At 46.9% G+C, this 12,784-nt stretch overlaps 1 protein-coding gene across 1 annotated transcript in view; it reads right to left on the reverse strand.

The window, feature by feature from the left end:
• Window positions 1-12,784, reverse strand: part of LOC142574884 (uncharacterized) — a 48,074-nt gene that overhangs the window by 20,056 nt on the left and 15,234 nt on the right. The window contains exon 3 of the mRNA XM_075683881.1: window positions 7,915-8,075. Coding sequence (XP_075539996.1) covers window positions 7,915-8,075 — 161 coding nt within the window. The remainder of the gene's footprint in view (window positions 1-7,914; window positions 8,076-12,784) is intronic.

The following is a 12,784-nucleotide window of genomic DNA, read 5'->3' on the forward strand; positions in this document are numbered from 1 at the left end:
AATCTTACTGTTTCTTCCCAGTTCCCTTGTACAACTGCGCTTCCAACATGTTCATTCGTTTTCGAACCATCAGTATAAAAGTCTGTGAAGCTGCTGTATTTTTCTTCTAGTGCAAGGAATTCCTGAATTATGTGTAGTGTCGAAGTTTGTGCTTTACGGAACTGTGTTAAAGTGAGATCGCAAGTTGTGGCAAAGATGAACCATGGGGGTAGTCGATTTTGTCTGTGGGTAATGCCAGGTAATGTGTCCACTATGCCAAGATTCCGACACATCTCTTCAAATCGCAGGAGTAGTGGTCTTGTAGTTTTTGGTTTGTTGTTGAAAAGTACTCGTGAAGGGCATTCTGTTACAAGTGGGTAGCAAATGTGTTTTGGTAGAGATTGTATCTTAAGAATATATGCACAGGTTAGAGCCGCTCTTCTAGTTTCTAGTGGGGGTTCGTTTGTTTCTATGTAAAGGCTGGTTATAGGAGACGTTCGGTATGCACCGGATGAAAGACGCAAGCCTGAGTTATGTACTGGGTCTAATTTTTTTAGGTATGTCGGTCTTGCTGAACCATGAACTATGCAGCCATAATCTAAGGAGGAACGTACTAAATAACGATAAATGTATAGAAGACATGTTCTATCAGAACCCCAATGTTTATATGACAGTATTTTTAATATATTTAGTGACTGGGAAGCTTTCTTTTTGAGGGAGGTTATGTGTGGTAGGAATGTGAGCATTCTGTCAAAAGTTATGCCTAGAAATTTGTGTTCATTCTTTACTGGAAGTACGGTTTCATTTAGGTGTAGGGTCGGGTCAACCTGTAGGCCTCTTTTGAGTGAGAAGAGGACAGCAACTGTTTTTTGGGGTGAAAATTTAAACCCGTTTTTGTCTGCCCAAATCGCAAGTTTGTTCAATGTGAGTTGTATCTGTCTCTCACATGTTGGTAAGCTGGAGGATGTGCATGCTATTTGAAGGTCATCAACATATACAGAATACATAATGGACCTAGGAATGATTTTTGCTATGGAGTTCATTTTCACTATGAAAAGTGTCGTACTTAAAATACAACCCTGCGGCACTCCATTCTCCTGGACGAATTTCTTCGACAGAGTTGCACAAAGGCGTACATGAAATGAACGGTCGGAGATGAAGTCTTTCAAGCAGTTCAGCATCCTACCACGAATTCCAAGTTCTGCTAGGTCGCGGAGAATACCAAACCTCCAGGCGGTATCATAAGCCTTATCGATATCGAAAAAGACTGCTAAACAGTGTTGCTTGTGTACGAATGCTTCTCGCACTGTATTTTCTAGGCGGACGAGATGATCAGTCGTTGAACACGTTTTTTTAAATCCGCACTGGTGGATGTCAAGGAGTTCACGTGATTGAAGAGTGAACGTCAGCCTAACGTTCAGGATACATTCAAATGATTTTGCCAGGCAACTTGTGAGGGCTATAGGCCTATAACTACTAGGGGTGGTTGGTGGTTTTGCAGGTTTCAGGAACGGTACAATCACGGCTTTTTTCCAAGCTTCCGGAATTTTTCCCGATACCCATATTTTATTGAAGAACTGCAGAAGTGCGTTCACAGCAGCGTCTGAGAGGTGAGCGAGCATTTCATAATGTATTTCATCAGGGCCGGGTGCCGTCTGTTTACCTGCGGACAGTACTTTTTGGATTTCGTGAAATGTGATTAATGCATTATAGGGCTCATTTGTAGAACCACTTGTAGGAAGTTTTTGTTTTTCGGTTCTATGTTTGTGTTTCAAGAACGATTGAGTGTAGTGTGAGGAACTTGAAACATTAGAAAAATGTTCCCCTAGTACGTCTGCCTGTTCCCCTATACTTGTTTGTGTGCCAGGAGCTGTTAAAAACGGAATTGTGAAAGGGGAGAAGCTGCCATTTAATTTATGGACTTGTTCCCACATTTTTTTTATGTGGTTGAGCTGTTAATAGATGATATGTAGTTCCTCCAGGAAATTTTCTCAGCGTCTCGACGGATGCGGCGTGCGTTGGCTTTCGCCTTTTTAAAATTTACAAGATTATTATGGGTTGGGTATCTACGGAATATGCCCCACGCTTTGTTTTGTTTCTTTTTTGCTTCCCTACATTCTTGCGTGTACCAGATTTTATGATTATGTCGAACCACTCCTGAGGACTGAGGAATAGCTAGCCGCGCGGCATTAATAATACAGGTTGTGAACAATTTGTTTTGATCGTCGACATTTAAATCTTTCGAAAAAACTTTTTCCAGGCTGGCCTGTTCTTGAAACAGTGCCCAGTTTGCTAAGTGTAGCTTCCAACGACGTGGTTTGCTTGGGATGATTTGTGGTGGGGATGATAAGTTAATTTTTACAGGAACGTGATCACTTCCGTAGGGGTTGTCAACGACATCCCATTTAAAATCTGTAAAAAGTGATGGAGAGCACAGTGATAGATCTAGGCAACTCATAGCTCCTGTGCTTGGGCAGTAGTAAGTTGCCGCGCCAGAGTTTAAGAGGCATATGTCGTTTGTTAGAATAAAATCTTCAAGTGTTTGGCCCCTGGTATCAGTAGTTTTACTACCCCATAACGTGTTATGTGAATTAAAATCACCGCCTACTAAAAATGGTTCAGGTAGCTGCTCTAAAATTATCTCTAGATCTCTTACGGTAAAATGTGAATGTGGCGGAATGTACATTGAACAAATGGTGATAGTTTTCTGAGTGAGCTAAAACGGTGACAGCAACGGCTTCTATGTGAGTGTTAATGGGAACTTCTCTGGCTGCTATACCACCTGGCAGAACAATCGCTACACCACCTGACAGTCGGTTCGCCTGAGTACGGTCGCGCCGTACAACAGTGAAACCTTTTAAAAAGTTTTTGTTTTTTTCGCCTAGGTTGGTTTCCTGTAAGCACAGGGCCACAGGAGAGAAGTTTATTAACAGGTCTTTTCTGTCACCTAAGTTATGTAAGAGACTTCTACAATTCCAATGGATCATAAAAGCCATTATAAAATTGAAAGGTAAAAAGTGATATTAACGAGTGAATGGGAGATAAGAAAGATGTTAGGTGACATGGATCTGAAGAAGGCAGATACAACAGAGTGATAACCCTTAGGTTATCGCCTTGTTATCTTTAGTTGTTATTGGGATTTTGTCCCTCTTACCGCGCTCGAGGGAGCGCTTGTCCTTCGGTGTCGAGGACACCGGGGTTTTTGTTTCGACCTCCATTGCTCTCTCTGAGGCGCTGGAGGACCGAGAGTTTGGCGCCGAGACACGTGTCTCGGGCCTTGGAGTTCGCTTGATCTTAGGACCCTGCGGGACTGGTGTCTGCAGGGCCGTTGAAGAGGGCGGAGCAGTACTGACTGCTTCCACCACGGGGGCGGGAGGAGTCACTGCGGCACCACTGCGCGTGGGCTCGGAGAACTCCGGAAGCCTCTGTGACGCTGCCCCCGCCTGCGTCACATCGGCATAACTGCGTCGCGAAAGGTACGACAGTCGTTTTCGGGCTTCGAAGAACGAGATTTTTTCTTTAACAGTTAGTGCAATGACTTCTTTTTCTTTTTTCCAGCAAGGGCAGGACCGCGAATAAGCTGGGTGATCTCCCTTGCAGTTAACACAATGTGGGGAAGAGGTGCAATTCTCAGATTGGTGTTCGTTGGAGCTGCATTTAGCACAAGTTGTTTGTCCTCGGCATGCATGTGAAGCGTGTCCAAACCTTTGGCATATGAAACATCGTCTGGGTTAGGGATATATGGTCTCACATTGACTTTGACATTACCGGCATCGAGAGAGGTAGGCATTACGCTTGTTCCGAAGGTGAGTATAACATGTTTGGTGGGGATTTCTTGATCGTTTCTTGCGGATTTTTATTCTTTGTACTTTGGTGACATTTTGTTCCTGGAAACCTTCCAGCAGTTCCTCGTCGCTTAAACCAATAAAGTCTTCTTCAGATATTACTCCCCTGCTTGTATTAAGTGTTCTGTGGGCTGAAACAGTCACTGTCGCTTCGCCAATACTGGTAAGTTCAGAGAGCTTATCTGCTTGATCTTTGTTATTCAGTTCTAGGAGGAGGTCCCCGCTAGACATTTTGGATGCTTTGTATGTTGGTCCGATTTTGTCTTTCAGACACTTCACTACCAGGAAAGGAGAGAGTTTCCTTACCGGAATGTTGCTTTCACTATGCACTACATAGTACTTTGGAAATGTTGGGGCGTTGCTTTGAAAAAAAAATTGAAATGGTACTTCGGTGCGGCATCTCTTCAGACGCCGATCATAAACAACAGAGGCTTGCGCTGCCATAGGAAAATGTGTATGTTCGGCAACAGCGCCGACCGCCCACCACGGAGCCCAACGAGGGGACGCGGCACAGCTTGTGTACAAGCCTGCACGACGCCAGCCGTACGCCATCACTATAACCCAATATGGTGTACCCAAGGTAGGATATCCACACAAGGTTAACCCTTGCCGCCGTGGAGAAAGGAAGTAAATGGAAGAGAGAAGAAGACAGGAAAGATGTAAAGTGAGAGATAAAGACGAAGGTTTGAGAAGAGAGAGACAGGAAAAGGCGACTACCGATTTCCCCCGGGTGGGTCAGTCCGGGGGTGCCGTCTACGTGAAGCAGAGGCCAAAGAGGCGTGTTGCCTCCGCCGGGGGGCCTTAAAGGTCCGAACACCCGGCATCGGCTCAACCCCCAGGATCCCCCTTTCCCCGGACACGGCTAAGCCGCGCACGGCTACACGCGGGAGGGCCCAACCCTCGTGTGCTCGGGTACGTGGTGTCGCAACACACCAAACGCCTGCTTGCGCAGACGCCCCTGCGGGGAATAATAATAATAATAATAATAATAATAATAATAATAATAATAATAATAATAATAATAATAATAATAATAATAATAATAATACTTTATTGACAGGAATTCCGCCAACATTAATACATAATAGGCCTGCCAAAGCCGCATTGGGCAGTATATACGAGTATATACGGGACCTGCCAAGCTCACAGATACACCTCATTTTAGAACAGCTCCTAAGAACCGTGAGTTGCCAGTGCTACGTATGTTGGCTTTTGCCCCACGAAATTTCGTACCGCAGGAATTTTATACCCGAATCAGACGCTCAAATTTATACTCCATTTCATACATCAGGTGCAACGCCGCAGAGGCTAGAGATACTTTTTTCAGAGGCTGCGCTGGCACTAAGAAATAGTTCGGTGTTTCTTAACCCGATTTCTGGAAAACTATTCTTTATATAAGCTCAGTTCTGAATGAAAAAAAAAATATTTACTCTTAGAAACAATCGATGTACTTATGCGGCTGCTAACACGCTGTTTTAAATCAATTTGCTTTTCGTAGCCCGTCGCGGCAGCCTCACACGCATGCTCGCGCGAGCACACGCCGCTGGCGCGCAGCGAAGCATAGACGGAAACGCGCGGAATGATACATTTTGGTGACCGGACTTCTTGCGTAGCTTCCACAGCGTTGCACCTGGCGTATGAAACGGAGTATAGTGACGCTACGAACAAGCGCACTTCGCCACTAGTGCCATTGCAGGCTGTCAGGCGGAAAGGTTTAGCGAGACTTGCACCGGAGTGCACTTGCCAGCAAGTGTGTACGAGTAACTGATTTCGCTGGATTGTGAGAGTGTTGCCTCGATAGCAATGGTTCAAAAATAAGTAAGTCTTCACAGCAGTGCCGGCATAATTCTATGGACCACAATTTCGGGATTTCAAATGTTGTGAGCGCCTTTGTGACATCAGTGAAGCTGAAAAAAGTTTGAAATGGACATTTTGGGCGGATTCCGCCATTTTGACCCTGTGGATTTTGGATGTTTCTTGTGTATAGTGGGCTCAAAACAAATCGACGCGTTAATAGGTGGTGCCCAGATCCACGTCTCATAGGGTAGCGCCCTGTGATACTGGTTTTAAAGGCTCTGGGCGTTAAAACTGTGATAGTATTAATGGATGCGCGTTTGTTGGTTGAAGGCGCTGGAAGGGATTTAGGGAGCCGGAAACACGTCATACACGTCGGGCTTAATTCGGACCGTACGGGGTTACAGCATTTCTATTTTTGACGGTGGAGGTTCTTGTACATAAGCATGTTTTTTTAATGAAACAGTAACAGTTTTTAACACTCAAAAATGTCGGCAATCATATCAACCCCTATGACGTCATAGAAGCTTATTGTCATCACTCTCGAATGATGCAGCGTTTCGCCGTCTAGCACCATGCCGCCGAAATGACGCTCAACGAAGCGAAGCGCCCTCGCTCGAACTGTCACTTGTCCGACTGGGGTGTTCATCGTCGAGTGAAAAGCAAAACGTGCTTGAACGGAGAACGCGCACGAAACACTGAGAGTCAACACCGTCAAACGCGTCGTAGCTTTGATAAACCGAAATGATTCCTCGCGACTCTTCAGCCTCACGTGGCGGGCGCATTCGTCGCCCCAACGCTTTTGGGTTCCACACGCACTTTGTGTCGCGCGGCAATTACGCGGCGTCTGAAGATTTAGATGCTGTGCTCGGCGGTGGCGTTGTGTCGCGTTTCTTCGTCACGCGGGCCGACAGCTGAGACAGAGGGAAAACGAAACTTTACGCGGACGGCTCCTAAGTACGAGTCATCGGTGATGGTTGACATGCACGTCTGTTGCGCAAAACGGCTCCGCGTCTCTTACAATGGTGCGCCGAGATGAGTACGCCTGTCACATGCGCACCCACGAACTCCATATATCTACTTCGTCTTTACGTCAAGGGAGTGGCGCTCTCGTGGTCACACGGTCTCCTTTGCGCCGAGGAAGTTAAGCGGAGATCTCGGCGAAGAGAGTTCGGCAATGACCATTACGGCTGGGGCACTCTCGTTCCCAGATGGCTGCAGCTGCGAAGTAAGCCACGCTAATAAAATTGTTGTAACCGGCCCACTTACCAATTTTAGCATTGTTATTTTTTTCCTCGGTGTGTAAGCCACGTAATGGGAGTTTTCAATTTTACATAGCGCCTGTACCCTCTACACCAATGCTTCGCCATGCCGAATGGCGAAATGTCGTTCCGCCACATCGTTTGTTTATCCACTTCGTCACTCATCGTGAAGCAGTCGAGCTCACAGAGAGCACACACACGAAGACACAGCACAGAATCACAGCTCGAAACGCACCGGTCGAACAGCGTGACCCACACTGCCCACGCATGAAAGCAAGAGCGCAGTGTGGCCAGCATCGCTTTCAACTTCGCTATGCTTGGAAAACAAGTCTTGCGGTAACATATAGCAAGCTTTCTCGCTGTGCTTTTATTAGATCAACCCCCTCCCCCCATATTGCGTTAAAAAAAAATCTACCTGTGACGGCGACTGTATATGTAAGCAGCTACACGGGAACGTAAGCGCAGCAGCACCGCTTCCGCCCCATGGGGCGCACGTCGAAAACTGGCACTGTGCCGTGTAGTACGGCTGTAACTCCATTGCCGTGAATCTCCATTAGGGAGTTTCATGTAAACAGAGTTCGCGGGTGCCCGTGTGACAGGGGTATAACTAGGATGTTTGGATGACATGAACTTGTAAGTCTATTCGTAACTACTTTCTCTGATCCTAAGGCACTCAGCCACAGAGCTTCTGCGTAGAGCTCTCATATTACTCCGTAGTTTATTTATTTATTTATTTATTTAGTTATTTATTTATTTATTTGCACGCTCTTGCGTGCTTGGTAAAACGTGCTTAAATATTAGTCTCCGTTAATCGTTAATGATTGTCGGCTTTTTTCATGCCTTCGTACTATTCAGTTGCTTAATGATCGGGTTAACGAATAATGACGCGCTCTCGACTGATCAAACTAGGTGCACTGGAAGAGTTACTGGGAACACAGACGCTGGTGCTTAAGCAACGAAATGCCACATGATTGTGCTTTCGACATTCTAGCAAAGTGTGAATGAAAAAAAAGCCGCCGTTCGCGGCGACGCACCAGCTCGCGCAGTTTGTCGAGGGCCTCCGATTCATCGACGGACTTGTTGCGCAACTGTGTCGACATCTTCGTCGGGTGCTCCTTTCGATGAGTTGTGGCGCGACGTGATGCCAGTGCCGAGTTCGACATGGGGACCACTTGCGCCGGCGAGCTCGGTGACCCTGCATGCGGAACAGACAAGCGCCTTCTTATCGCGATGAGAATTTCGAGACAATCGAGGCGCACTTGCGCCGTCGCCGTTGTCGTGCTGTCCTGCTGTCGGCGACACATGCGCGGCCCGCGCGGGGAGAATATTTTGAAGCGGCAAGCTTCACTACGCTAGTCAACACCGCGCTTCGCGCGAGCCGGCGTATGTCAGAATTGGCGCATGTCGGAAATGATAGAATATGTAAGCGTGACTGAACGAGGACGTTGGAAGAAAGACACAAAGAGGAGGCGCTGTCTTTGTGTGCCTGCTTCTTTCTGCGTTTCTACGTCATTTTCAGTCGCGCTTACTCATTATATGGCAGATTCAAACCGACTAGTCGGCCAACGTATTTTAGGTAAATTGACAAGCACGGTGTCACCCGCGCACAGGTAAACATGAACACATCTCTCTCGATGAGCGCGGAAACTCGCTGTCAAAATGCTGGAGTGGGGAATCGCTGCAGCAACAAGCGAATTGACCTTCGTGCATTTCTCGCTTCAACGCGAACGAAAAATCGAAAGCACAGCGCATACGAAGCTACTGGCACTACGCGCACGCTGCAAACATCGCAAATCGCTTTGCAGATGAGGCCTGCATGGACGCGCACTTCGGCCCCGTCGCAGATCACTTTCAAGGCACACGAGCACTGGCAACGCGTCCCTACGGCGTCCGCCAATCGCGTGCCCAATGCCGTAGCAAACGCCGCGGTTGTCTCCACTCTGTACGGAGCGGTGGGCGAGCAGGCGATTGACGCACCCTAGCAGCCGTCGGAGAAGAACGCTCCTCCCTCGCCCCTCGCCTGAACCCACTGCCTCGTGCGTGACAGGAGAGGGCACGCTGCCAGCCCGCTTTGCTCGCTCGCGCGCGCGAGATTGAACCGCGTTCGCCGGCTCACCCTCGCAAGCTTTCACTCGCACATAAGGAATACGGCGCGCGACGACGATCTTATCGCCCTTGGACTTTACCCGGAAGCTCACGGCGATGACGATGCCGACGGCAGAAATGCGCCTGGAGAGTCCATACAAATGTTAACGCAATAACACCATAGGGGAATATAATTTTTTATGTTCAGTTGAATTGCGTAAATGATAAAACGAAGGTAAATGAAAGTGGTTGAAAAGACTACTCTACGCAGGTCGGAGCCGGTCTGACACCTTCCGCACTGAGCATTAGGGGCTGTATACCTACTAAGCTAGAGCGGCGGCCACCCATCGTTCAAGAGTATTTGTGTCTGCGTTCTAATGTAGCTGGAGACTTCAATGCCATCACTGTTCCTGCTGTATTTTGTGTAGTCTAGATGTACAGTCGTGTTCAATGTGAGTCGTATTCAATCTGAGGTCGAAGGGGCTCGAAGAGTGCACGGCAACGCCCGGATACGAAACGTTAGAGAGATAGGGCCCTATAACGTAAAACTATTGCAATCTGTTTTTATTCCAGTCTCCTGGCGTCACCGCCGACGCAACCGTAGGGCGGTGACCCGTATCGCGATTTGAACCACCATATCAACCGCTCTCCTTGTTCATAAGAGGTCGCTTTTGTTTGCTTTCAGAGCGAATGGAATTGCCTACCTCGACAGGTTTCTCTTATGTAATTGGGTGAGAAGAAGTGTGGAACACGCAGAAGTGGAGAAGCTCTCGGTGTGGCCGAGCCAGTGCGGTGAATGCAGATAAACGGATGAGAAGGGTGGTGCAGGCATCTGCGATTAGACCGCTTCGTATTGCTTAGTTCGCGGTGGCTTGCCGAAAACCGCGGCGGAGCACAATTTTTGGAAATTAAAAAATGCCGCTAGAACGCATCCTCAGCAAAGAATAGTTGGCAGAGTGATGTCGTGTACCTGTCGAAAGGGCTCTGCAACGCTATGCCACCACGTAAGCATATCTTTTTTTTTTCACGCAAATCGATTCGCTCACAGCTCCGCGAGTAGCCAGTGCCAAAGCGATCGGTGGGCAAATTTTTTTTCCCCTTTCCGAGCGGCGTAGTTTCCGGCTATTCCAAAAAGAAAAAAACATAAGTTTTTATTCGCCATATTATTCCATCTTTAATACGTACACGTCACTTTGAAGAGGCGAGTTCTCACGGTTTTGTGACGCCTCGTGACAGAAAGGTAAAGTGGGCGCCGGCCAAAAACTTTTGACCAATAGCGGTGGGCTGATGGCGAAAAGTGCGTGGAATCAAATAATTATTTTTCTTTTGTTTGGTCTAATCATGCATAACCAGTGCGTGGACGTCATTTCAGATGGAGAGTTCTGGTGGTTTGCAGCACGTTCAGGCGGTTGAACTGCCAGCGAAGCGGTGGTAGCCCGAAATATGTTTGACCATTCTTGGATGGCTGATCACAGAAATGAAGAAATAGAAACAGTTTGGAACAGCTTTACGTTGTAGCGCCCCTAAAATCCGTTCCGAGTACTTGTGTTTATTAAAGCTATTATTACAATGTCGGCACCGCCATTTGGTCTTGGAGACCCCTCGACCGCAGCCACTGTGTTGCAGCTCATACTGAACGCGACTGCAACGTCTTCATGGGGTTTGTGATTTCGAAACTTTGCAGATGCTGGTAGAATTGCGCGGTGACGGATAAACTACGCCATCAAAGACCCGAAGTCATAAGAAAGAGGCGTCACTACTGCGCTATCAAGGTTTGTCAAGTCCGTTCTTTGAACCCGTTATCTTCGCGTTGTCTGTCCACAGCTAGCTGTGTCATTGACTCATGCATCAGACGCCTCCGAGAATTACAAATTTTGCCACAACACCGATAACGCAAATTGTCACTCTGTGCATGAATTTCACCGCTTGCACAGCCGCAAATTGTTAACATGTACTTAGCAGCAATGTACTGCTGCGTAAGCGCCCATCTTGAGCGTTGCTTCTGTAAGTGTTCGCCCTGCCGTACGTCGGCGGTTGTAAGGTAATGCGAACGGCTGTGCATCGCAGCTGCTTGGCGGAGTCATTAACTACGCCTCCTGAATTCAGGAAAGACACTGAATGGCAGCTATCATGAACGTTATGACATTTAGTACCAAGCGACACTTCACATAAAGTATGATTTCGAAGAAACTATGTCTTTGTAGGGAGCAAATACGGCTGAATATATGTAATGTGGTCTTCACCTTTGGCATAAGTGACCGATGAATAGAGGAGAAAAATTGCGGTGCGTGGTGATAGGGTTGACAAACACCCTGACAGCGATATTACCGGACCGCTACCACGTTTACTTATCGCAGGAAGAAAGGTAACAACGCCCACCAGTCAGGCTGAGGCAATACTAACATGTTTATTTATTGTTTTATTAATTTTTTTCTCTTTGCCATCACATTTTGGTCACCTTACGTGACCGAGAGGTTATATGGTCCAGAAATGATATCTCCCCTGGACAATAGCTGTCGGCTTTCCCCATGCTGCATGCATGAAAAAGGCCCGACATACCATATCCCCGCTCTAATATATAGCTCTACAATTCTGCCCGTCATGGTCCTCGTTCTCTCGTGCAAATCGTTTTTTAGCAGACTTTAGCGCTCATAGTTCCCGAGCCGTATGGACAGGTATAGTAACTATGCAGATATGCGCTGAATCCTGGTTTCTATATAGTGGTCTGCGTAGTATGCATGGGGCGATTCTGATTTCCCTATTTGGGAAGTTACCGCAGGGAACACATGAGACGGCGAAAGGGAGAACTCGTATGTTCTCTGCAGTAACTTCCCAAATCATGAATCCCAATCTGGCCTACACCCACACTCTGCTACGTTGACTTCCCGTTTCTTGTGTTTGTAGAATCATGGTGAACATTACTAATGGGACCCTGTTTGAACTGGAAACGATATGTGGTAACCAAGCCTGCTTGGTATAATTATGTTTTATTACATCTTTTCTAGGCTAGTATTCTGCCTATCACTAGTTTATATGCCCCTGTGACTCACCTACATTTATAGTGACTAGGGCTCTAACTGCTTCCTACGTTTTTTTTTTCTTCACCAGTGCTCTAAACGACTATTGGTTATCTCCGCCGTTGACCTGTCAGCGCTTCTATGTGCTTTCAGTACCAGCAGTTATAAAAAGGTGGACGTTCCTAAGGTACTTACTCGCTGAGTAAATATATTGGCATTCAGTTGCAATGCCCTCGGTCGTGATTGATTTTTTTTTTTTTTTCACAAGCGGACACATGTTTTACTCAGTTGCGAATGTTTACTACTGTATGTCCAGGATGATGATGATTATTATTTTAATGTCCGCTTTGAAACAGGTGGGTGGCAAATAGTCACCTATAGCCTGCTTGAGCGAATCAGGTAATCTATACATGCTTATCAGTCTAGCATTTTGCCTACATCATCTTAAGTATTTCTCTCTTCCTTAAGACCTCTATATCTACCTAGTACCGCTACCTTCGCCTGTAACGGTTGGAGTCCTATCAATTCTTCTTTGCTTCTTCCCCCAATACTCTAAACGTGTGTTGCTTGACTCGACAGCTGACCGCCTATTGCCGTACGATTTGAATCCCAGAGCTTCTAGAAACTGGGCGTTACCTACGGGCGATACTCAATACGATGATGATAATGTCATTTATTTGCCTCCCCTTTCAACCGGGGCGGGGACAAATAGCCCCCTGTAGTGCTTGACTTTGTCAGCTTATACGACACCTATCGTTATCTCGCCTTTTGCTTATCTGATCACGACCCTAACTTCCATATT

This window comes from Dermacentor variabilis, chromosome 3, assembly GCF_050947875.1.
Source record: "Dermacentor variabilis isolate Ectoservices chromosome 3, ASM5094787v1, whole genome shotgun sequence".
Taxonomy (NCBI): Eukaryota; Metazoa; Arthropoda; class Arachnida; order Ixodida; family Ixodidae; genus Dermacentor; species Dermacentor variabilis.